This window comes from Girardinichthys multiradiatus, chromosome 18, assembly GCF_021462225.1.
Source record: "Girardinichthys multiradiatus isolate DD_20200921_A chromosome 18, DD_fGirMul_XY1, whole genome shotgun sequence".
Classification (NCBI taxonomy): Eukaryota; Metazoa; Chordata; class Actinopteri; order Cyprinodontiformes; family Goodeidae; genus Girardinichthys; species Girardinichthys multiradiatus.
This window is the reverse complement of record NC_061810.1, coordinates 21,304,885-21,331,695: the sequence shown is the minus strand read 5'-3', so window position 1 is coordinate 21,331,695 and position 26,811 is coordinate 21,304,885. Positions and strand designations below refer to the sequence as shown.

At 41.6% G+C, this 26,811-nt stretch overlaps 1 protein-coding gene across 1 annotated transcript in view; it reads left to right on the top strand.

The window, feature by feature from the left end:
* The window catches only part of dner (delta/notch-like EGF repeat containing), an 83,957-nt gene extending 59,933 nt beyond the window's left edge, over window positions 1–24,024 (top strand). The window contains exons 8-13 of the mRNA XM_047392257.1: window positions 11,203–11,436; window positions 17,525–17,647; window positions 17,727–17,840; window positions 18,732–18,863; window positions 18,950–19,196; window positions 21,343–24,024. Coding sequence (XP_047248213.1) covers window positions 11,203–11,436; window positions 17,525–17,647; window positions 17,727–17,840; window positions 18,732–18,863; window positions 18,950–19,196; window positions 21,343–21,454 — 962 coding nt within the window. The 3' untranslated portion in view covers window positions 21,455–24,024. The remainder of the gene's footprint in view (window positions 1–11,202; window positions 11,437–17,524; window positions 17,648–17,726; window positions 17,841–18,731; window positions 18,864–18,949; window positions 19,197–21,342) is intronic.
* The last annotated feature ends 2,787 nt before the right edge of the window (window positions 24,025–26,811 follow it).

Sequence of the window (26,811 nt, the reverse complement as noted above, 5' to 3'; positions counted from 1 at the left end):
TGGATAAATTAAAATGGGAGAAAAACAGCGACCAATGTGACTGACGTGAGTTAAGGTGTTTGGCAGATTGGATTTACAATACATCTTTGTGGTCTGTCCATACCAGCAAGGGATGTTTGGCACCCACCAGCCAATGACGCCACTCCTCCAGTGCCAACTTGATAGCCAGCAGTTCCCTGTCGCCCACGTCGTTGTTCTATTCAGCGGCAGACAGGCGACGGGAGAAGAAGGCACAGGGGTGGAGCTTCCCATCCAGGTCCGAGCGCTGGGAGAGCACCGCTCCTACTCCCGTGTCCGAGGCGTCCACCTCCATGACGAACTGCTTGCTGGCGTCTGGGTGGATGAGTACAGGGGCTTGAGAGAACCGGCTCTTCAGTCTGAAGAAGGCTGCGTCGGCCTCAGGGGTCCATAAATACGGTACCTTGTATTGTAAATATGAATCTGAGAATATTATTTAATATTTAATATTAATATTTTAATATTTTACCAAATAATATTCCGGTCTGTTAAGGATTGTCCTGTGAATACCAGCTCCATTAAGGCGATGGTATTAGGACAGAATAGAAAGGTGTGAGACGAGCTCTGACATTATTGAACAGCATAAACTCTGCACACATATGGAATGAATTCACACAATTTCTTAAAATACAAGAATTTATTAACAAAAATAAGTCAACTCAAAGTCAAACATATTTCAATCAACAAACTCTTTACTATGCTAAAACTATCCAACTAAACTACCAAACAGAATTAAAGAATAATGAAGACTAATGGGCTATGTACAACATAAACAAGTTGATTAAAGATGATTAGAAATCATGACCAAAAAGAGTGATGCAACATTACCATGCAATGTTTATGTTTGAGAACCAAGGATTATCTTGAAGAATCTGGAAGTGAAGTTAAGTTAGTTTAAGGACTAACCTAGAAAATAATCTGCAACATTTAGACAACCCTTCACAATGCAAGATCAGATTAAATATTATTTTAATAAAATAATGTTTTAAATAATGATCTGCTGAATAAAACCAACCTCCTGGATGACTAATTCTCAACGGTGTCTAATTAACTGCCTTTATTTATTAAAATAATATTTGAAGAAATATTATTGAGTATTTTGGAAAAGAGCCAAATCATTCTGGAGAAATGGGGCTTAATGGTGTTTACTTAGTTATCAACTCTAGCAAATGATGTTCAGGGACTATTATTCTCTAGCTTGAAAACTAACAACCTTTCTGTTGACTAGCCTTAATGCTAGCACACGTGTTCTTACCGGCTGGCCGTTGGGCTAACAAAGAAGCTAGCTAAAGTGCTAAGCTAGAAGATAGCTTAGCACCAGAATCAACACATACCTTTAAAATACCAGGGTTAAAATGCATAAGCGCGGACGGCGCGTTATGAGCAATGTTCTGGTTAAAACCACCCTTTAAATAAAGTTTATCTTAGCTTTAAAACATACAAAGAACATGGAACCGGCGCGTGCCGTAGCTAGCCTACTAGCACTAAAGATAGCCAGGTTCCACAAAACAAACTTCATAGAATGAAAACGTTCAGATTCTTTCATTTTAACTGTTAATCTGTTAATCTGCCCAAACCCAACCTCTGACCATGGTGAGTAAACGTTGTCCAAGGGCGATGAAGTTCGAATAAACGTCCACAGTCAACAAGCGGTTGGTTTTCAGCTAACCTCTGCGTTCGCTCTGCAATAGCGTTAGCTCCGGAGGGCTGGGCGGCTGTTCGGTACCGTAACACGGTGGTGCAAGCCGTAGTCCGTCCTTGCGGCTCGGCTTGTAGAGACAGCTTCTCCACCAGGATCTCTCCTCAATACAGTTTTGCTTCTGTGGGGCCTCGAAGAGAAAATGTAAGCAACTCTTACACCTTAATTTCCCCGTGCATGAATGAAAATACCGGATACACAGACAGTATTTCATTCTACTTAACTTTGCATATGATCGTATGGCTTTGGATCCAGTTGAATTTATGTCTTTTTGCCAGCAAAAGACATCAGCGCGCTTTCCTCTCCTATCCGGTTCCTATGGAAGGCCACGTGGAAGAGAAAGACTTGTGGAAAGGTGGGGGCTTTTATTTGGGTAATTGCGCCACAGGAAGTCCGCAGTTAACCCCTTTCCTGGCTGTGTTGGAAGAAGGTTAATGGACTTTATTTTGAAAAGTTCCAGGAAAGTATGTACCGGAGTTTTAGTGTTGAAACCCATGGCTGTGGTCCCAACACTTGGATGATGTGAGGGCAGTTAGTGGTCTGGCTACCTGGCTGTAGTTCCGTACAAAGAGTCTGTAAAAGTTTGCAAAGCCGAGGAATCGTTGTAACTGTCTCCTTGAGTCAGGCTTAGGCCAGTCCACAACAGCTCTGATCTTTTCCGGACCTGCGCGAACCTGTCCACCCTCGAGAATGAGGCCCAGAAAGCTGATGGATGCTCAGTGGAAGTCACATTTCTCAGCCTTCACGAAAAGTTGATTCTCCAGCAAACATTGTAAGACCTGGCGTACATGCCGGTGATGGTCAGTCAGGTTCCTGGAGTAAATTAAAATATCGTCCAAGTAAACAAAAACAAAGATGTTTAAATAGTCTCTTAAAATGTTGTTCACCAGGGCCTGAAAGACCACTGGGGAGTTACATAAGCCGAATGGCATCACCATGTACTCAAAATGTCCCAAAGGAGTCTTGAAGGCGGTCTTCCACTTATCTCCTTGGTGGACACGTATGAGGTGGTAGGCGTTTCTAAGATCTAACTTGGTAAAGATAGTGGCATCCTGAACAGGTTCGAAAGCCGAAGAGAGTAATGGTAACAGGTATTTGTTCTTTACAGTAACGGAATTCAGGCCTCTATAATCAATACACGGCCGGAGACTGCTGTCTTTCTTCCCTACAAAAAAACCCCCGAGAGGAACCAGGGCTAAATTGACCCCCTCAGCTTTCTCAAAGTGTGTTCTAGGGGAAACAGCAGATCTTAGACACCCTGACAGGCAATGGTTGGACCAGGCGTCTACCCTGAGTTCGGCCCAATTTAGGTGGGGGTTGTGGTCCCGCAACCAGGGGAACCCCAGGACCAGAGCACTTTGTGAGACTGGAAAAACATGTAAGGAAATAAGTTCTCTGTGATAACCAGACAAACTAATTCTAATGGTTTAGTGCAATGAATGATTCTGTTAAGCGCTTGCCCATCTAAGGCCAGGACCTGACGTGGCGAGGGCAGCTGCTCAGTCTCTAAGCGAAGCTGGGTTACTAAGGCTTAATCTATTAGGTTTAGCTCGCAACCCGAGTCTAACAGGGCAGTTAAAGGCACCGAGCCATGATTAAATATTAACGTGGCAGGTAAGGTAAACCTAGGGGCCTTAAGATTCATGGCCCGGCCCATCGGTCGCCCCTCTATAACCGGCGGCCCCCTTCTTTTGGCCGAGTGGGGCAGGCTGACACTAAATGGTCTGGCGAACCACAGTAAAAACACTGGTGTTCCTCCCGACGGCGCTGCCGCTCGTCAGGAGAGAGCCTCGCTCTTCCCAACTGCATGGGTTCTGAGTCGAGGAAATTAGAGCTAGTAGTGGGGGAAGCGGAGGAGCGCGGTGGGGATGATAGTAAAGCCCTCTGGACGCCCCGTTCTACACGGGAATGTCTTCTCTCTCTCATCCTGGCGTCCAAGCAGATCGCCAGAGCTATATATTTATTAAGCTCCTCCGGCTCATCAACTAAAGCCAATTCATCCTTTAATGCCTCATCCAGAGCATGAAAAAAGACTGTCTTCAGTGCGGAAATCTATAGCAAAATCAGCCAGGGGGCGATTGCGCTGTTTCATGGCCCACAGTCGGCGAGTGACAGCGGTCTGATCCATTGCCGCATCAAAAACTTGCTTAAATTCAAGGATAAACTGATCAAAAGTGCAACCAAAGTGTGTGTAGTTGGTGAAGCGCGATTCTACCCAGCGCAGCGCTTTACCGGTCAGTAACCCTAAAACATATGAAATTTTGACATCATCATGGGGAAAAGCATGAGGGGAACAGTTAAACACCAAAGTACACTGCAGGAGAAAACCACCACAACTCCCTAGCTCACCAGAAAATTTCTCAGGGTTGGGGGAAGTGACATCACGCACCTCAGGAAGAGGTCGGGTGGCCGGGATCTCGGCAGCACCTTCAGTGGCTGCAGAGGGCGTAGGAGTCAAGACACGCTGTAACATTGTTGCCATCTGATCTATTTGCTGACTAGCCCTTTGTTGTTGCTCAAGAAGCGACTGGAGGGTCGCCCCGTGAGACTCTATCTGCCGACTATGGTCCGATACTGCTCTATGGAGCGCCTCTGCTGGGTCTGGCTGGGCTGACTGTTTTGTCATAGTTTTGACCGCCGACTTGACCCACATTCAGAGAACAATCGGAAGCAGGGAACGGTTTAATATATTTATTTGAATGCTGGAGCGAGGGCTGGAAAACACCGTAACAGGGTAGGTCTGCTGAGAAGGAACGAGGGTAAGTAAATAAACACTCAAACAGAATATACTAGTTACAGATAAGCTTACTGATTAGAAGCCGGGATCCGCCAGGAAGAGGGCGTGTCAGGACTGAGAACTGATCTGGAAACGGTGCCCGCGGAAGCTTAGAGGAGCCTGGAGATGGTACTTCATGGTGGGGTGGCCAGGGTTCGCAACTTGAGCAGAGTGCTGATCGGTTTGGACTGCCAGTCAGGTAAGATGTCCAGAGAGGTACAAGGTCTGTGGGATTCCAGGATCTTTTCTTCAACAAAGCCAGTGAGTACGTCAGGCAGCACCTACATGGAAAGGACAAGGAATTAACAATAAGCTTGACTTGAGAACACTTAACTTTCAAAAGTGTGAGAATCAAGGAGAGGCCGGTAGTAATATCACTGGGGCAAAACAGTCAGGCGCTGAAGTGCTGGCAGTCCTCCCTTTTATCGCAAAGTGGCTGATGACCAGATAAGCTTCACCTGTCAGCCTCCAGACCTCCAGGGCTTCCACAGCACCTAGTGGGGAAACTGGTTAACTGCATGCTCTGGAAATACAGATCCTGACAGTGTCAAAGTTTTAAACAGTACCTCTTGTGGCTTTCTTTGAACCAAGGAGTTGCCACTCTTCCACAAAGACCAGATTTGTAGACACACAACCAATAGTTATCATGTAAGAGATGGATTTTTCCACTTGAGTTGTAGATCTCTATTGCTCTTTTAGAGTTACAATAAGCCTCTTGGTTGTATTTCTGATTTATTTTCTTCTTGCTTAACCTCTCAGTTTAAACTCCTCCAAAAGTTGAATGCCCACAAGCTTTGCTTTGTGAAATTTCTTACCCCTAAATATGATAAGTATAAAGAGTCAATATTTATGGCCAGGTCTTACCTTCGTTGACAATCACCTTTTAATTAATGAAGAGATACACTTGCTCAGTACAATGAAAAGTAGTGGATACTATGTTCTATTCTTTCATCAATAACAGGAGCCTGTCCAAACAACAATTTCCATAACAGAGACTTATTACTGTAGGTGTTAAGTCATTCATGTTAAGCAGTAGTTCCCATACTTGGCATCATGGTCATGAAGCACTAACCTGGGGATCTTAGGGCAATCTACAGAAGTTAAATTAAGCTAAAAAGTTATTCCATAAATGCATGTTTCCTTAATTTATTACAGGATATAAACCCGTAGTCATAAATAGATAGTATAATGGAAATTCAGGCTGCTTTTTATCCAAATGCTTTAACTGACTTACTGGCTTTGTTTGCATACTTCAACAAACAATAGTTTGGGTCACAAGTCTCTACAAGTCACTTTTAAAGTTACAAATGATCAATTTAAGAATAAAGTGAAAAATGTAACTTTAACATTAGACACAAATTGGCATGGACCTAAGCATGGTGCAGTGCAATGTCTTTCCTCTCTCCTCTGTAGTTTACTACCCCCCCCCCCCCGACTGCAGGGGAAATCTACTAAAGGTTTATGTCTTTCATGTCTCTTACACAAAGCCAGAAATAATGCTCTGTGAACCTTAAAGCATTCGCACATACGGACAAATGAAGGTAGTGTTTCCAACAAGAAGAAAAACCCGGAATGTTAAAATGTTTTTCTGACAGAGTCTGCAGTCAGAACAGCACAATTAGCAATTGTTAACTTCTTTATTAATGTGGTTGTGAGCCATTTGACAGTATTTTTAGCAATTATACTTAGACCCTCAGTTCAGGGTTAGTAATTTAATGATTCAAACCTTTTTAATTGTAATTTATATGATTTACTGGAATGAGTGCAGATTAATTTGAAACTCTGTGGTTACTACAGCATTCTTATCAGCCATTTTTAGCACGAAACTGTGAATATTGTGTTTGTAGTTTTCCTCCAGTCAGAAACAGATATTCTGAGAAGCATGACTAAATTTAAAATATAACTTTGTGGTAGGTTTTAGAGCCAAAAGCAAGAATAAATAGGCTTCCTTCTGTTACCTGGGGGTCTGTGTGTGTGTGCGCATGTGTTGAGCTGAAAAGAACAAAAAAGTTATTTTTCGTCTTTGCCAAATTAGCTGAAGTTCAGTGACAAAGCAGAGGTGCTAAAAGCAAACCAAGGGAACACATCCTGATGGAAAAAAAACACCAATTCATTAATTTCGTAGCACATGAACAAGCACAAAGAGAGAATTTCAACAAAAATGTTGCTATTGACTTTGAGTGAAAAGAAAAGAGCCTCCGTACATGGCTCCGGTCCTGCTGCTAAATGATAAACATTCTCTACACAAAATGAAATATGGTGCCGCGGATCAATGGATGCTCGTGAGAGATCTCATTAGTTCAATGGAGCATGCTCTCTGCAGTCAGCACAGGGGATTTACTGCTGCGTTCCTGTAAATCAGAGGAACCCCATACACAATACATCACACCATATGTGCACTATTCTTTCTGCTCTACAATGGCGGCTCCTGAAACGGAGGTGAAAACAGATAAGGGGAAGACGTGAGGGGGTGAGATTATTTTTAGAAGCAGAGAAGAGGTGCCTCGGATGGTAATGAGAAGAGGTGTGCAGATTTTATTGACCTGAGAGAGGGGGTCTTTACAGAAGAGACCCTCTCTAACAAATAGACTCACAGCCCCAAAACTGTTTCTATTAGGCAGCGAAGACTACAGATAAAAAATAAATAAAAAATCATTGTGTATTTGGTGTAGAAAATTCCAAATAAATTAAAGTATTTGATTGGAGATTATTTTTAAACATTAGCAGAAATAATACAAGACAAAAGCTAATTTCTAAAATGAAATGTGACAAAATGGCTAAAATCAAATGGAAAATAATACAAAGTGGACAAAGATGGGACATTAATTCAAATTGTATAAAACATTCTCTTTTTTTATATCATAGTTCCTTGTGTCCAGAAATCAGAATCAGAATCAAAATCAGAATCAGAATCAGAAAAGCTTTATTGCCAAGTACGTTTTTGGACATACAAGGAATTTGTTTTGGCGTAGTCGGTGCAATACAGTACAAATTAAACAGTATAAACATATCTACAATATAATATAAATATATGTGCACAGTTTTAAGTGAGTGAGAGTAAATATAGAGCAGTATAAGATGCAAGAGCAATACAACAGTGCAGGTGATCATTGTGCAAGTATGGCAGTGCAAGTAAAGCAGGAGTCCATGCTGAGCGTTAATGTAACGCATAGAGTTACAGGTTACAAGTGTCCTGTCAGCAAAAAAAGGGGGGGGGTGTGGGGGAAAGGGAAGTGTCAGGGTGGTTTCCAGGCTTTGTTAACCAGGCTCGTGGCAGATGGGAAAAAACTGTTCTTGTGGCGTGAGGTTTTGGTCCGGATGGGCCGCAGCCTCCTGCCAGAGGTGAGAGTTTCAAAGAGTCTGTGACCAGGGTGGGAGGGATCAGCCAGAATCTTCCCTGCCCGCTTCAGGGTCCTGGAGGTGTACAGTTCCTGGAGCGACAGTAAACTGCAGCCAATCACCTTCTCAGCAGACCGAGTGACACGCTGCAGCCTGCCCTTATCCTTGGCTGTAGCAGCGGCGTACCAGATGGTGATGGAGGAGGTGAGGATGGACTCAATGATGGCTGTGTAGAAGTGCACCATCATAGTCTTTGGCAGGTTGAATTTCTTCAGCTGCCGCAGGAAGAACATCCTCTGCTGGGCTTTCTTGATGAGGGAGCTGATGTTTGGCTCCCACTTGAGATCCTGGGAGATGATGGTTCCCAGGAAGCGGAAAGATTCCACAGTGTCAATTGTGGAGTCACAGAGGGTGATGGGGGCAGGTGGGGCTGGGTTCTGCCTGAAGTCCACAACCATCTCTACTGTCTTTAGAGCGTTGAGCTCAAGGTTGTTCTGGCTGCACCAGTCCAACAGATGGTCCACCTCCCATCTGTACGCAGACTCGTCACCATCAGAGATGAGTCCGATCAGGGTGGTGTCGTCCGCAAACTTCAGAAGCTTGACAGACTGGTGACTGGAGGTGCAGCTGTTGGTGTACAGGGAGAAGAGCAGAGGAGAGAGAACACAGCCTTGGGGGGAACCGGTGCTGATGGTCAGGGAGTCAGAGACGTGCTTCCCCAGCCTCCCGCGCTGCTTCCTGTCAGACAGGAAGTCAGTGATCCACCTGCAGGTGGAGTCGGGCACACTCAGCTGGGAGAGCTTCTCCTGTAGCAGAACTGGGACGATGGTGTTGAAGGCAGAGCTGAAATCCACAAACAGGATCCTGGCATAGGTTCCTGTGGAGTCCAGGTGCCGGAGGATGAAGTGAAGGGCTAGGTTGACTGCATCATCTACAGACCTGTTGGCTCTGTAGGCAAACTGCAGGGGGTCCAGGAGGGGGTCGGTGATGTCTTTTAGGTGTGAGAGCACAAGGCGCTCAAAGGACTTCATCACCACAGAGGTCAGGGCGACGGGTCTGAAGTCATTAAGCCCTGTAGGCCATGGCTCCTTGGGAAAAGGGACGATGGTGGAGGACTTGAAGCAGGCTGGCACATGACATGTCTCCAGTGAGGTGTTAAAAATGTCTGTGAAGACTGGAGACAGCTGATCAGCGCAGTGCTTCAGGCTGGCTGGTGAGACAGAATCCGGACCAGCAGCTTTCCAGGGGTTCTGTCTCCTGAAGAGTTTGTTGACGTCCCTCTCCTGGATGGAAAGAGCCGTCCTCGGCGTGGGTAGGGGGCTGGTGGGGAGGAACTTCAGGGTGGGGGTTGGAGGTGCCAAGGCCCCTCTTGAGGTTGGGGAGGTGGGGGTGGTGGATTGTGGCTGCAGCTGTTGGGGGGCGTCGTGGGGGATGGTTGCAGGACTGTCCCTTTGTCTTTCAAAGCGGCAGTAGAACTCGTTCAGGTCGTTGGCGAGGCGTCGGTCGTTGATGGAGTGGGGGGCTTTCGGCTTGTAGTTGGTGATTTGCTTGAGCCCTTTCCAGACAGACGCAGAGTCGTTGGCTGAGAACTGGTTTTGGAGCTTCTCAGAGTACAGTCGTTTGGCCTCTTTCACTGCCTTGCCAAACTTGTACTTCGCCTCTCTGTATATGTCTTTGTCCCCACTCCTGAAGGCCTCTTCCTTATCCAGTCTTAACCTTCTGAGTTTAGCTGTGAACCAGGGTTTGTCGTTGTTGTAACTCACCCTGGTGCATGATGGTACACAGCTGTCCTCACAGAAGCTGATGTAGGAAGTCACAGCCTCTGTGTACTCGTCCAGACTGTTGGTAGTAGTCCTGAACACATCCCAGTCTGTACAGCCTAAACACGCCTGGAGATTCTCCACAGCCTCACTGCTCCACTTCCTTGTCGTCCTCACAACAGGTTTGCAGAGCTTTAGTTTCTGCCTGTATGCAGGAATCAGGTGGACCATGATGTGGTCGGATTGGACCAGTGCAGCACGTGGGACGGCGTGATAAGCGTCTCTGATGGTGGTGTAACAGTGATCCAGAATGTTGTCCTCTCTGGTCGGACATTTTATAAACTGTCTATATTTGGGGAGTTCGTGGGTGAGATTACCTTTGTTAAAGTCGCCAACGACGATAACTAAGGAGTCCGGGTTGGTCTGATCCACACTCAGTATCTGGTCGGCGAGCATGCGCTGTGCGACCTGGGATGTAAACACCGACCAGGATGAACGAAGCGAACTCACGGGGGGAATAGAAAGGCTTACAGTTTATGATGAAGGATTCCAGGTCTGGAGAACAGTGCTGCTGAATCACTGTCACGTCGTTGCACCAACCACTGTTGAGGTAAAAACAGATTCCTCCACCTTTCGCTTTGCCGGAGAGTTCCGTGTCTCTGTCCGCTCTGTAGAGCTGGAATCCTGCCAGCTGCAGCGCAGAGTCCGGTATTAATCCACACAACCACGTCTCCGTGAAGCACAAAACTGCAGATGAATAAAAGTCCCTGTTTTTCCCCAACAGCAGTTGTAGTTCCTCAATTTTGTTGGGAAGTGAGCGCACGTTAGAGAGAAATATTCCAGGTAACGGTGTTCGTAGTCCATGCTGGCGAAGTCGTACCAGCACCCCAGCCCGTTTCCCTCTCTTCCGGCGTTTCACCGCGTGAACATAGGTGAGCGCACCTTTGACCAGAATGTCCAAAAATTCCAGAGCAGTAGGCAGAAAAGTTGGAAATAACTCCTCTGGTGTAGTAGCCCTGATGTTCATGAGTTCTTCTCTGGTGAGAGAGCTCCGGGTGCCATCACAGAAGACCGTTTTAAAGCAAAAAACAAAGCAAAACAATGCGCACCAACACGCCGAGGCGACTATCTGCGGCACCATCTTGGATGTTTTAGAAGCTAAAAACATTTAAGTTACTTATTTTGAATGGAAATACAAATGAGCGCAGTTTAATGCCGTAAAATATGATCATGCACAACCTTACTGCACTGTGAAAATGTTTCAAATCACCCCAAATAGTTTTATGTTGCTTCAAATGGCCACTTTTTTTTTTAATCTTTCAGTCTACTACTTAACCAGTTTTTGAGACTTAAGTTAATTAACTTTTGTAACTTTGACCTGAATCATTTAAGTGGAAAATGGCTAAAAATCTCATGGGGATAAACAATGCTGAATCAACATGTAACAGAAAACCTGGTATGATAACACTTAGCAGCCAATGTCTAAAAGGGAGCATGGACACATATTAGCGTCACTCCTGCTATTTCCATTTTGCCAAGACTTCAGCCATCTTTCAGCTGTACTCAAGGAACCACATTTGTCTTTCTTTCACCCATCTAACACCTCGTAGGCTACCAAGGCGCTACATGTGAGCAGAAGGTGGACCCATGTGCCTCCAGCCCCTGTCATAACAACGGCACATGCTACGCCCAGGGCCCTGGACTGCTGGGGTTTGGCTGTAGCTGCACAGCAGGCTTCACCGGCCCCACATGTGCCCAGCTGGTGGACTTCTGTGCCCTGAACCCCTGCGCCCATGGTGTCTGCCGCAGTGTGGGCAACAGCTACAGGTGTCTGTGTGTTCCAGGTAAGCTGCAGAGATGAACATCCTAGAGATGAGTGGTTTGAGGGTACCGATGTCCGTTGGTGCTAAAGGAATTATTGCGCTGAAAGGATCATCAGCCGAAGTCAGAGGTGACACAGTTTGTTTTGATTAATAAAGATCCTCACCAATAAAACATAGTAGACGTGACTTTGCAAATTTAATTTCATCCATTAACCCCTTACACCTCAAAATGTGCACTGTTTGTGATGCTGATGCACCATAAAACCTTGTTTTTGTTTATTGTTGTTGCATTAAAAAGATTTATGTCACAACCACAACTGTTTTGGCCAATTAATCCGAGATCCCTCATCTCTGAAATATGAGGCATTTTTAAACAACTAAATGTCTTATACTTAAGCTTTAGCGTGAACAACAATCAGTGATAGCATGGGGATGCAAATGAATATGTGGTCTCATGTAACAGCAGTGTTTGGAGGCACATTATGGGTCAATTTCAAGCAACTAAAGCATATTTCAGAAATGTAAAAACATAATCCAACAATCAAAAAGAGCTTGGGATAAAGTGAAATATAAATAGAAATCAAATCAATCAGAACAGCAGGGGTTTTAACACAAAGTTTGAACCTGGTTTCAAGAAACTGGGTTGTTTTTAAAAGTGAGAGGCTATATGAATCATTTTAATTAGGTGTGCTCTGAAAAACTTAAAATATACAGTACTGAATGTTATTCTTATTAATATTCAGAAACAGAATAGGCATTATAAAGCTATCATGTGATAATGCAAAAGCCTTAAACCCATAGTTTACCTCCAAGCAGCCAGACTGTTTTAATCTACATAAATCATTATTCTAATCTTAGTCAAAATCGTTCCAAAACTCTGCCTTAAGGATTGGGTCTTTCCACCTTAATGAACAATCTTTACAGATTTAAAAGTATATCTTAGAATATGGCTTATTTAGCATCACTAAAATCATTACTCTTCAGTCCAACCCTTTAATTTATAATTAATCAAACCAATATCTCCTACAAATAAGTAAAACAAACAAGAGAAACAAATGGAAAAAAAAAAGCAAATCTATCACTAGTTCTACCATACTGCTGCAGGGAAAAAGGCAGATATTTCTGAAAAAGAAATGAGTGATCTGACCAAATCTTTTCTAAGCCGATTACTCTAACTTTGATCAAAACATTACCAGTCTTTCAGAAAAATCTGAGAATTCAGGAACATTCTGAGTTTCTGAACTACCTTTCCTCTGTCAGCTTCTAACACCAGAACCACCGCTATAAAACAGAAAAAAATATGACCCACTTTGTGGTCCAGAATCACTCACAGAACCGCCTTAGTCTTCGGTCCTCTTTGGTTCCCAGAGTCCGTCCTGTTTTTCAGCTCAGCTAACAGGTCTATGTCAGCTAAGTCATTCCTACTTTGGATTCATAAATTAAACAAAGAAGTGTAAAACAAACCTCAACATTAGGCAAACAAATAGGGTACCATACAAACAAACAGGGTGATCAGGCCTGGTTTAAATCACAGTTACTGTGAACCACTGGTTACTGGTTCTAGTTCTTTTTGTGTCTCCTGACCCCACCTGGGTTTCACTCACATTCAAGATTTCAAACATAAATTCATTCTATTGAATAAAAAGATCAGTCTGAGGGAGGAGTTTTGCAAAGTTAATCACAATTAAAAATGAACTAATTATTAGTTTATGCTTTGCATAATTGACAGAAACCGAGGAGACAGATATTTTGATGTTATGGATTTGAAAAATAAAAGGCTCATTTGAAGTGAACTAGGGGACATTTAAGATTATCTCATGACTTTTGCACAGCAATATGTAACTGAACAAATGTATTAGTCATTCAGTTAAGTGCTGGTAAAAAAACGTTGCAGAAATATTATTTGTTTTGCTTTTTTGTCACACATAAATATTTCACCACATCAAACAAATTTAATATCAGACAAACCTATATACAAAATACCTTTTCCAGATAATAATTTCATATATTAAGGGAAAAAATGTTAATCTTTAAGTCTTTAAGTAATTCAGAGCTGGATATGCTGGTGTGCTTTGGATCATTTCCTGCTTCATATTATAAGTTCACTTGAGCTTAAGGTCACAAACCGATGGCTGGACAATGTCCTGAAGGACTTTCTGGTAAAGAACGGAGTTTATGGTTCCATCCATTACACCAAGTCTTTCAGTTTCTAAAGCAGGCAAGGAACCCAGGATCATTAGACTACCACCACCATGTTTAGCTGTGAGGTTTGTGTGTTAGTGTCGGTTTTAAAGGGACGTAGACGTTCCAGAAAGTTCCAGTCTTTTTCCAAAAGTCTCCAAGATCATCAAATAGGTTTTTTTGTCATATTTTGGAAGGACAATTCTGTTCTTTTTAGTCAATAGTGGTTTGGCCCTTGAAACTCTCCCATGGATGCAGTTTTTGTCCAGTTTCTTTCTTATTGTCAAATCATTAACCCAGACCTTAACTGAGGAGAGTGAGGCCTGTACGGCTTCAAAGTGTTGTTTTCTGTATTTCGTGTCCTCTTAAATGAGCCATTGATGTGCTCCTAATCAATTTTGGTTTGGTCACCCACTCCTGGGAAGGTTCACCACTGTTCCATGTTTTCTGCTTTTGTGATTAATGCCTCTCACTGTGGTTCACTGGAGTCTCACAGCCTTTGAACTGTGTTTGTAACCCTTTCTGGGCTGATGGATGTTAGTGACTTTGTGTCTAATGATTTGTTGCTTTTTGAGATCTTTTAGCCAGGTTCTATTTAAGTTATTTGTTGATTCTACAGGTCTGGCTACAATCAGGTGTAGCTTGTGAACTTCAACCCAGTTTTCAAAACATTTGGTTACTCACACATTTAAGAATAATATATTTTCACATAGGACCAAATAGGTCAGTATTTTGTATCTTCATAAATGTAGTCATCCTTTAAAAGCTGAATTTTGTATTTACTCAGGTTATCTTTGCATGATATTAAGCTATTTAACATTAAAACATTAAGGTTGGTTAAAAATGCAAAACCAGAAAAAACATTTAAGAAGGTAAATGCTTTTTTACGGCACTACAATGATCTGTTCTCTGAGTTTAATACTCACAATTAACAAATATACCTTCAACATTTATTTAGTTAGTCCAACTTAATGAATAGAGGATTTTAATGTAGTATTTCTACTGTCTTCTTTTTCTGTGATTTGGCATTAAAGCCAGTCAGTCAGTCAGTCAGTCATTTTCTACCGCTTATTCCATAGTGGGTCGTGGGGAAGCTGGTGCCTATCTCCAGCAGTCTATGGGCGAGAGGCAGGGTACACCCTGGACAGGTCGCCATTCCATCTCAGGGTTGCATTAAAGCCATTTGTAGCCATTTGCTTGTCACTGTCTCTCAGAAATCTTTGGGTCGGTCTCCATCTTCGTTCTAAATATAGCTTAAAAGATGCTGGTTGGTAGCAGTGGCTCCATCTCAGTAGAAGTAAATACTGCCTGGCTCAGAGATTAGGTATTTTTAGCTGACATGATTTGTGCTGCTGATGCCTCAGTGATCAAATAAATTAGGCGTAATGATGACTTATCATTATCCACCGTCTTGCAATTACCTTGCTGGGATGGTGAGATGGATGGTTTTCTCAGTGGCCTATAAACATAATTTGATACTTTGCCCTGAGTGTTCTCAGTTTGTACAAGCTGTGAGTGGAATGTATACAGCAGTCAGAATTTCATTCTCTGACTCATATTTACACTCATCATCAATACAGATGCCTTTTTTTTATAGTTTCTGCAACTAAAAAACTGCACAAACAGTGATTGAATATGATAAACCAGCGTTAAAGGTATCCCTTGACTTAGATATGTTTTGAAATTTTTTGATAATCCACTGGTTTCCTGAAAAGACTTAGGAGGCTGATGAATTGTTGCATTTTTAATGATTTCCTTTAAATTCAGCACATTGAGTTTTCATATGCAGAACAAGCATCTTCTGATTTTCAAATGTTCTGATATCTCGTCCCTCTGATTTTTGTTTTGTTTTTCCATTCCTTCATTTTTCTGTTCCACTTGTCCTTTTGTCCTTTCTCTTCTTTATCTTCCCTCTGTTTACCTCACCTAATTTCCCTGTCTTTTTTTGTCTGGTTGCCATGGTGAGGTGCCGCCTGCCTTTATGCGTGTGTGTCCATGTGTGTGCATATGTGGCTTTGCTGCACTAGAAGATGCTGCCGTCCAACCAAGGCCATCTTTAATGAGACTGGAGAAATGGATGGTTTGTAATTATCGTCCCAGTCTCTCCAATGAACACACACAACGTGACATAAAATTGTTTCTGCAGCTCATGAGGACATCAGCTGGTGTGGGAGAGTGCATGTGTGTCTGTGACCCTTCGTGTGTGTGTGTGGAGTTCTGCTAATGCTTGCCGGCTGTTTGAGAGAGAGCTGCCGGGGAGCTGATAATGTAGAAGGAGCCGTCTTCCAGTTCTTGTAATCCAGCTGACACGAGAGGCTGCTGCAACCACCAGCCTGCTTACAGACAGCAGACCGAGTCCTGGAAAGGCACTTGACATTTCACTGGCATTTTACAGAGGAGACTCAAGAGGCTCTAGCTGTGCTTCTCATTAACTGTCTCTTTTCCTTCCCCCAAACACACATTAGCTGGTGCCCAAGGAGAGTTTGCTGAAACTTCAGTCAGGCAATGGGACACAGCTGAGAAATGGGACGTGGTAAAAATAGGTTATTACAGTGTTGTGCAAAAGAATTTAGAAACCTTGAACTTTTTCATTTTGTGATTTTACAACCAAGAACTTCAATGTATGTTTTGGGGATTTTATATGATAGACCAACACAAACCAACAACTTTCACTGCAATTACAGCTGCAGGTCTTTTGGGATATGTCTGTACCAGTTTTGCAGATTCACAATTGCCTTTAGATCTGAACTTTGACTTGGCCATTCTAACAAATGAATATGCTCTAATCAAAGCCAATAAATTTTACCTCTGCGGTACATTTGGAGTAAGTGAACTTAGCCTCAAGTCTTTTGCATACTGAGGTTTTCTTAAAGGACAGCCTTGTATTTAGCTCCAGTTTTCTTCCCATCAACTCCGAGCAGCACAACTGTCTCTGCTGAAAAAAAGCTTCCCAACAGCGTGATTCAACGGATTCTTCCACATGTGCTGTGGATCTTTGCAGCTCCTCCAGAGTTAACACGGGCCTCCTGGCTGCCACGCCACACTTTTTAAGTTTGTATCTGAAAAATATTAATTTGAATAAAATGTATTTTTGTCATTCTACTTCATACTTATGCGCTGCTTTGTGTTGGTCTATCTCATGAAATCCTCATAAAATATATAGCTGTTGCCTTTAAAGTGACAAAATGTCAAAACATTCATGTGGTAAAACTGCTTTTGTAACAACTTTTTATTTTTCTTTATTCCTATATTTTACTTCTCCAACAGCTTTCATTAATGTCTTTCACACACACAAACAGAAACAATCGGCTCTACCTGCAGACAAAAGGCATAGTTTGTATCACACTTATTTGATAATAAAATGAAAAAAACATGATAGACTCTTATTGCTCTGAGCTTCTGTTTTTAGTTGTTGCAGGCTCATAGTGCCTCAGCACACAGCTGCCATCCGATGGATAATACAGTGCACTGCAAATAAAACTGTGATACATGTCCTGTTGGCTCAATCCTGTTCAAACAGTGCAGCAGAATAATTTGCTTCCTCACTGTTCAAGATTTTTCAGGGGTTCATGAAGTCATCAATGATGTCATGGCAGTCAGAAAAAAGAAAAATTGTCTTCCGGCAAAAGAACCATGAAGGAGAAATGCTGTTAATGTGATGCCATGAGCTGTTTCCTCCTGCAGATGCTATAACAGTTTTGGGAAGCTCCTGGTGCAAATTGTAAATGACAGAAGACATGCTGCTTTTACACTTTTGAGTTGCTAATAAGGCTCATTTACAAATATCTTCAATGAATTAAAAAAATTGAATTTGCACTTCATATCTTCGCACACCTCTCCACTCCTTTCCTCCCCTTCCTCTGGAGAACAACATCAACATGACAGGATTACACGTTTTCAAGTCAACAATAATGGATGTTTTTTTCAGGCTACCATGGCTTGTACTGTGAGGAGGAGTACAATGAGTGTCTGTCTGCACCCTGCCAAAACTATGCCACCTGTAGGGATCTCATTAATGCCTACGAGTGTGTCTGCACTCCACAGTTTGAAGGTATGTACACCCATACCTCAACTTCTACACGTAGAGCATAATGAATTGTTGCAAGTTTCCTTTTTGTGTATATTTGCAGGCAGGCACTGTGAGATCTACAAGGATCCCTGTGTGGACATACGCTGCCAGAATGGAGGTCGCTGTGAAAGCAGTGGACTTAACACTTCTTGTGCATGTCCACCCGGATCTGTAGGTGAGCACCGATGTCCTGGAGCCATTACAGAATAGCTTTGTGAGGGCCATGTTGTTGTCTCATGAGGCAGAAGGATACAGAATGTACTGAATGAAATGCAGAAAAAAACCACAGAGGAAAGAAAGGACACAAAGAGATATAAAACAACCAAAATGGTGCCAAAAGACAGAAAATTAAAGAAATGGAATAGCTACAAAAATGTAATTCATATCTACAAACCTCAAGATTTAACTGGAAACAAAATTATGGAATAAAAAATCAAAAAACCTTAAAGGGACAGAAATCCAAAACAATTAAACTAGATTGCACAATGAATTCAAAGAGATCTAAGGCATTCAAAATTAGGTGAATGAAAAGAAGAAGAGTTAATAAACCACAAATTACTACTAATTGGATTTTAAAATGCTGGTAGGGAGAGGTATTTGTTTTTTACGGTGCCAGAGGTGTTTATCTATCAGGGGAGAACATCAGAGATCTGAACTCTGAGTAACTTGATCCACTTCTTGTAATAATTATGAAGCCGATGATGAAAATAATATACAAAATTGACATAGCACACACATTGTTGTTTTGGGTGTCTTGGTGTCTAGAAAATCAGGGGAGAGGCTTTCTTCAAGCGTGATCATTCTGTAAATCACCAAACTAGCTGCACAGATCACTTGGTTGAACATTCCTTGATGGCATAAGATACTTAACTCAAATTCTAAGTAGACCAATAAATCCTTTCAACACTGAGGCTAGCCAAGAAGTCTGAACGCCATTGAATACTAGTAGGTGGGGCATCAAACATCCCTGCACCTGGGGTAAAAAAGTGCTGCATTAATATCAACTTTTCTTTCCTGGCTTTGTTGTTCTACTCACTCATGACTGTAACCTTACCTGTCTGCTCAGGGGAGGAGTGTGAGGTTGACATCAATGAGTGCGAGAGCAACCCTTGTCACCATGGTGGCACCTGCATCGACCAATCAAACGGATACACCTGCCACTGCCCACTTGGATGGGTCGGCCCCAGTTGTGAAATCCGTATGTCAGCCTGTCAGAAAACGTCTTTTGGGCTATCAATCAAAACAGCATGCAGAGACTTTAATATCTTTCTCTGTGTTTTTCAGACCTGCAGTGGAAACCGGTACACACCGAGGACACTCTGACCAACATGCCCCGCCACTCACTCTACATCATCATTGGAGCTCTGTGTGTAGCATTTGTCCTCATGCTCATCATCCTCATTGTGGGCATCTGCCGCATCAGCCGCATCGAGTACCAGGGATCATCACGCCACGCCTACCAGGAGTTCTACAACTGTCGCAGCATCGACAGCGAGTTCAGCAACGCTATCGCCTCCATCCGCCATGCCAGGTACGTGGAAGCTACTGTATGATGTGATTTATAGATGGAAGACTTAAAAGTGTTGAATCAAATCCCCTTTTAGATTTCATGTTGTTTCTGAGGGGCCTTTTTGTTATCGATCTATCTAATTGGCTTTGATCAATTATCCTTTTTTTAGACCTTTTATTTCAGCACCTAATTTTAGAAGAATGTTTTTTTTTCATTAATCCTCACCTCTAACCTATGAATCATTTCAGTAGGAAACTCACATGATGCACCTAACCGAGAAGAACCAGCTTTAAATTATATCTTCATTACGAGCATTCTGCCTCAAAGACACAATTTGTTCCCATTTCTTTAGATTAATCTATAATAAACAACAGTTTTACAGATGAAAATCAGTATTCTAGCTCCAAAATGGTTATAAGCAAAACTTGTCATACAGAAGAGGATGATGATGCATTCCTTGGATACTGTTTTTGTTTATTTATTAATGAAAGAGGAGAAGATGCAGCTAAATCCAGAGGAATCTAAATGTTAAAAAACAAGGTCCTTCCAAAAGGTCGTCCACAATTTATTAGCCAGCAGGTGAACCATTCCAGTACGGTAAGAATAAAGAGACCAGCCAGATAATCAGCCCTTATTTTAAATTCTGCTAACAGAACAGGCAATCTGCGTAAAACATGACAAGAATTAACAGAATAAATAATTTAAAATAACAGGGGACTCAAAAACCTGAACCTTTTTGCAACCTCATGACTGTTGCAAAAAGTGTTGAGACGTTTTCCAGATCACTAAATATAAGACTTTCACGGCCACAGTTGTGTAAAATAAAGCATCTGGATATGTATACTGCTTCTACAGTCATTGTGAAATAGAATAGAATAGAATAGAATAGAGGATGTACCAGCAGCAAAGACAGGCAAAATTAATGAAAAGATGCCCACTGTGCAATAAATCTAATTTCCCATTACTAAACATTTTACAGTTTTGAACAACAACAACCCAGCCATGGAGTTGTAGGCCAAGTATCAATCACAGATCAGCGTCAGTGTCTGCAAGTGCATCAGATTAGTCTTAAGAACAATGTGTAGAAGACTTCAAGCAATGGGGTTTTTATGGACGCATCCTGCTGCTGCATCCAAACATTACATCATCAGGTGCAATGCAATGGTTGCATGTAAAGCAGACCACCACTGAACTCCAAAGCAGTGAAGACGTTTTTTTTTCTGGAGTGACAACTTTGTTTCTCTCTCTCTTACTCCCACCGAGGAGTCTGGGTCAGCCATTAACAGAAGACCGACTGCATTATGCTAAGTATAATGTTTCATGGAGGGAGGATTATGATGTGTGGTTGATGATGGCCCAGTAGTTGTGGTGTAAGGAAATCCTAATGCTGCAGCATAAACAATACATTCTGGACAGTCTCCTGCACCTGCCACTGTTGGAAAAGCTAGGGAATGTCCCCTTTCTGTTCCAACATGACTGCACCCCAGTGCACAAAGCAATGTGCATTAAGACGTGGATGAGCAAGTTTGGTTTGAAGAAACTTCAAAAGGCTGATGATCACCTTTGCTTCCCAAAGATTTAGAGCTGTGACTACGAGCCTCGTCTTCTCGTCCAACATTAGTGTCTGACCTCATAAATGCTCTTGCAAATTGGTCAAATATTCCCATAAATACATTCCTAAACATGGACACCCCTCCTAGGCTGCTTTAGCTGCAAAGGGTGGTCCAACTCCACATTAAATATTTAATATATGTCTAGAACAGGATTCCATTAAAGTTCACACCTGTGTGGGTGTGGGTTTGTGTGTTTGGGATGTTACTGTGTTCAATAGCAATGGTCATCTCGAAATTTGATAAACTGGATAAATTGGATTTTGCACATGGAGAGCTTTAAGTGGCTTATGTCACTGTTAACAGACAGCTAATACAAGCTAAACTGCTACAGTAATTTTTATAGTGTTGAAACTGCAAAACAAAAGAAAGTAAGCAGGTTTGAATTTGAAAGCCAGGGTTTTTTGGCAACTCTTTCAACCATTCTAGATATCCTACATTATGCTACAAAACCTTAATCGGGTAATCTCAGAAGGGATTTTTTCAGTTGAATTTTTTTGCCATCATATCCTCTAACCATTTTATCCATTTCCAACCACTTTATGCTTTCTCGTTAGATTTGGGAAGAAGTCTCGGCCTGCCATGTATGATGCCACCCCCATCGCCTACGAGGACTACAGTCCAGATGACAAACCTTTGGTGACACTCATTAAGACAAAGGATTTGTAAAACTCGGCCATCTCACACCATAACAAGCTGTATGTAAAGTGCAATCACAGATACAAACTCACTTGTCTATTAAAATGAAAGTATTTCTTAAAACAAACGTAACATCAAATCATATTTGAATGTAAAGAAATAAAAGGAACATGGTGTAGCTAAAACGAAACAAATCTGGAGTTTGATACCCTGTCTATTTTCTTGAGGATAAGGCTTCGTAGTAGCATACTTTGCAATACTTTTATGTTATAGATGATGAGCAGCATTTGCAGTAACCTGTGCTGGACGATAAATAGTTGATGTTAGTCTGAACCAGACATTCGATCTGTAGACGAGATCCAGCGAATAAATGCAGTAGACGCCATCGACCACAGTCCTTCAGAGTGTTATAGAATTAGCCACACTTCACATTTTTGTTTTTGGTATCAAAACTTTAAAACACCTTCAGTAGGTTGCCTTACTTTGTGCATGATTAAATTTGATGTTCTCCTTGCAACATTTTAAAAACCCTTTGTAACTGGTTGTTGCTCTGATTTTTACACTGCCTCACACAGTAATTCACACCACTGTTAAAAATGTATTTAATACCTTGAAAGGAATACATTTTTTATTGCAGGACCATAATACAGGCCCATTCAATAAATTTGAATATTATTGCAAAGTTCATGTATTTCAGTAAATCAGTTTAGTAAGTGAAACATATTGATTTATTCTACTCAGACTGATGTTTTCAAGCCTTTATTTGTGTTGATTCCGACCCAACACATTTTTAATACAGAAATGTGGACTGAATGAAAAGTATTTTTAAGACCGGCTTAAAGGTTGGTATATTTGAAAGGTACTTTAAATTTGACAAACGAGCCTCATTGGAATGCATATTCTAATTTATTGAATATGAGTGTATAACACCGAGACGTTTTGAAAAATCCAACCTTTAATTTTAGTACAATTTTTAAAATAATTGTTGGAACAAAATCAATTTTGTGTTGAAACATTGCAAATAATCCTTTTGCCAAAAGAACAGCTCTTGGTCTTCTTCTATAACATTTCATGAGGTTGAAGCACACAGGGGTGTCAAACTCCAGTCCTCGAGGGCCGTTGTCCTGCAGCTTTTAGATGTGTGCCAAGTCCAACATACCAAATTACCAGCTACTGACCTAATTATGTTATTCACATCTGACACTGAGGACTGGAGTTTGTCCATCAAGAACTGGAATCTGTAGCCTGTGGCTGTAGAGTCTGGGGTCTTCTCCTATGCCATGGGCATGAGGGTCTTTTTCACATATTTATTCTTTGTTTTTACACCAGAGCCATAAAGTTCAACCTTAGTCTCATCTGATTAAAGCACACTATACCAATTCAAGTCTTAGTGGTGTTTATCTCATTCCCCCATATCTGTTTGTGATGGTAACAAGAAAAAAAGAGTTTTTTTCTTTTATGCCTCTCAAAGAGGCATAAAAGATAGCATCTAATGGTTATCACGGAAACCTGGGAACCACAAAATGCTACCCTTTGCTACAGTTCTCTAGCAAGCTTTGGAGATTTTTTTCCCTCCCTTATTATTCTACTCTCTGTGCCAGGTGGCACTGGGTCATCAACCAGACTCGTTGGTCATGGTTCCACGTGTTTGAAACTTTGAAAATATTGCTCTGATAAAAATATGGCCAAGTTTAACAAAGTATTATTCATTACCCATTTTCTACTTAAAACTGTATGTTCTCCTGTCTTTCCTATTTTTAAGAGTGGCTAAGATTTTTTTGTTTCTTAACATTTGATTTTTTTTTCCCCCACTGAATAAATGTACTAAGATTAGAGGTTGGATTTTTCTAAATGTTTCAGTGTGACATTTTGCTACTGCAATCAAAATATTAATATGTTCAAGGCCTTTTAAACATATTTGATAGGTGTGGCAATAATTGTGGATGGCTCTGTAAATGCAGATGTATTATTCTCTGTCGAGACTGTGCCAAATGTTTTCTTTAGTTTTGCTGTGGTTAGTAGACGAAATCCAAACATGTATAAAATACTAGTCACAGAATATTTTCTTTTTATATTCGTCCTGTTCTATACAAGTTTCTCAGTGGTGTATGAATAGTAAAGTAAATTGGTCTACTAGAACTACCCTACAAACCTGCTCTATGTATTTCAGTGATATGTAGGATAATAGCTTGATATATTTCTCACTGCACAGAAAAATGTTTGGTTTCACTTAGTGTACCTGCTAATCCCAGTGTACAAATTCACCTCTCGTACAGACAGTGCTGAATAGCTTCTGGATGTATATTTCTTTGTGAGATTAGGCTCTTTGAAATCACTGTGGATGAGAGTGAAGAGGAGAAGGATGAGGAGGAGACTGACAATGATGGTATCGCTTTCAGAACATACTGCTTCTGCTTGTGTGTTTCTGCTGGTGGAAGGTTTTCCGTTTGTGCAGCTATGTCGTTCCCCTCAAGGTCGGACAGTGTACCAATGAGCACCGCGAATCTTACTATTTATTTTTCTCATTTCAAACACAGTTATGATGTGATTACCTGATATCAATGTTGAATTATGTAAACAATAAAGTGCTCATAATCTTATCTCATTGTGTCCTGTGTAAATTGAATTTCATTGCATGTGTTAAACTAGAACCTAATGATCAAACAGACATTGCAGATTGTGAGATATTCTGGATTGTTTGTTTTTTTTACCATATTTAGAGTTACATTTTTTGCAGAAAATAAACAGTTAGGCAGATCAATGTAATAAGAATAAATGTTACACTTGAAATTGCGAGTCAGCATATTTTGGTCAGAACACAATTTTTAAACACTTCAGTGGTTTATAATATACAACATTTGTACATACACTGCTCAAAAAGTTAAAGGAACACTTTGAAAACACATTAGATCTCAATTGGGAAAAAGAGATCATGCTGGATATACATACATATATAGAATGGATAATGTGTTAGGAACAAAAGGATGCCGCATCTTCAATGAAAATGAAAATTATCAGCTCACAGAGGGGTTCATCTGTGAAATCTAATCAGAAAAACAGATGCAACAGGCTGGTCCAATTTGCTGAAATGTCATTGCAGCAACTCAAAATGGTACTCAGTAGTTTGTATGGCGCCATATGCTTGTATGCATGCCTGACAACGCGGGGGCATATTCCTTATGAGATGGAGGATGGCGTCCTGGAGTATCTCTTCCCAGATCCCAGGGCATCACTGAGCTCAATGGACAGTCTGAGTAACGGCCTGGTGGCGTCAGATGGACATAAACATGATGTCTCAGAGATGTTCTGTTGGATTTAGGTCAGGGGAGCGTGGAGGCCAATCAATGGTATGAACTCCTTCATCCTCCAGGAATTGCCTGCATACTCTTGCCATATGAAGCCAGACATTTTGATGAGCCAGAAGGAACCTGGGACCCACTGCATCAGCAAAGGGTCCAACAGTGGGTCTTAGGATTTCCTCCCAATATCTAATGGCAGTCAGGGTGCCATCATTTATCCTGTACAGGTCTGTGTGTCTCTCTATGGAAATGCCTCTCCGGACCAACACCGACCCACCACTAAACCGATCATGATGAACAACGTTGCAGGCAGCATAAAGCTCACCACAGCTTCCCCAGACCCTCTCACGTCTGTCACATGAGCTCAGAGTGAACCTGCTCTCGTGTGTGAAAAGAACAGGGCTCCAGTGCTGAACCTGCCAATTCTGGTGTTCTCTGAGCACCTTGGTGCCGGGCAGTGAGCACTGGGCCTACTAGAAGATGTGGGTCCCTCAGGCCACCCTCATGAAGTGTGTTTCTAATGGTTTAGTCAGAGACATTCACACTAGTGGCCTGCAAGAGGTTACTTTGTAGGGCTCTGGCATAGTCATCCTGCTCCTCCTTGCACAAAGGAGCAGATACCGGTCCTGCGGATGGGTTAAGGACGACGGCCCTGTCCAGCTTTCCTAGAGTGACTTTCTGTCTCCTGGAATCTCCTCCATGCTTTAGAAACTGTGCTGGGAGACACAGAAAACCTTCGGGCAATGGCATGTGTTCATGTACCGTCCTGGTGGAGTTGGACTGCCTGTGCAACCTCTGTAGGGTCCAGGTATCGCCTCATACTACCAGTAGTGACACTGACCACGGTCAAATGCAGAAATACTGAAAAGCAGTCAAAAAACATGAGGAGGGAAAAATATCTGTAGGACTCCACCTGAAAAACCATTCCTGTTTTTAGTGTCATCTAATTGTTGCCGCTTTAGAGCAGCTGTTGTTAATTTCATTAACAACAAATCAGCTGACACTGATTAACAACCCCCTCTACTACTGAACTGACCAGATTAATATTCTAGAAGTTTAACTATTATACTCTGGTTGTTTGTTTAGCAGTGTATTTAGTTCTACCTTGAAAAGTAGAATACTGCAGTCAGTGTTAATCTCTGACGAGTTGTTTTTGTAAGCATAAACCCTACTCTTCAACATTTATTTTCCTATTCGAGAGTTGTAGTCACTAAACTGGAGTGTGAGCTATGGGAAAGGCCTTTAATGGAGTGCTAGTGATGTGAACACCCTGGCTGACCTCAGGCCTTGTCCAAATGTTCCCACACGTAAACATTGCTAAATACAGACTGTGGCTGTCGCGTCTCTGAGCACACCTAGGTATATTTTTTGTGCTACACGTACACATTCATTCTAGAAGGAACAGATGTTCCTCGCTTATGATCTGTTTTGGAGAACTGCGCTTGACCTTTGCCCTCTAAATGCTACAGACGGTTAGACTGTTATAGGAGTTTTTTTTACAAGATATTCGTCATCAGAAGAAATACACAGTGATACTCTATGTTATATTTGGCTTAAAAATCTTTTTAGTGACAATGTTATTATTTTATCCATTGGGTAAGAAACTTAACTTTTAGAATAACAGTATCTACCCCTATTAAAAACAATCAGGTGAGCAGGATTTAAGTGATTAAAATCTGGGAACATAAGCTTCGTTGTTTACAAAAAACCTTTAGGGATTTATGTGAATTAAAGCCTTTAAATACTCTTATTTTACTGCTACTAAAATGATGCTTATGCAATTGTTATGTAGTCAGGTTAATTTAGCTGAATTCTTGCACCGGGTTTTAAGATGGGGGGGGGTGACTGATCAAGTCAGGCATTGAATAAACCATCCTGAGGGAGACTTTGGATGAAGAAAATCTCAAAAGTCTCAAAACATTTTTATATTTTATGGACAAATGGGCACAGATGTTCCTTGAGAATCTGCCAGTTGAGTTAAATGAAATATAAAGACTGAGCAAATGGCCAAAAATGTATATTAAAACAAGCCTAAGCATAGAAAACTAACGTAAAATAATTTGTCTACATTATGGCTAACTTTGAATC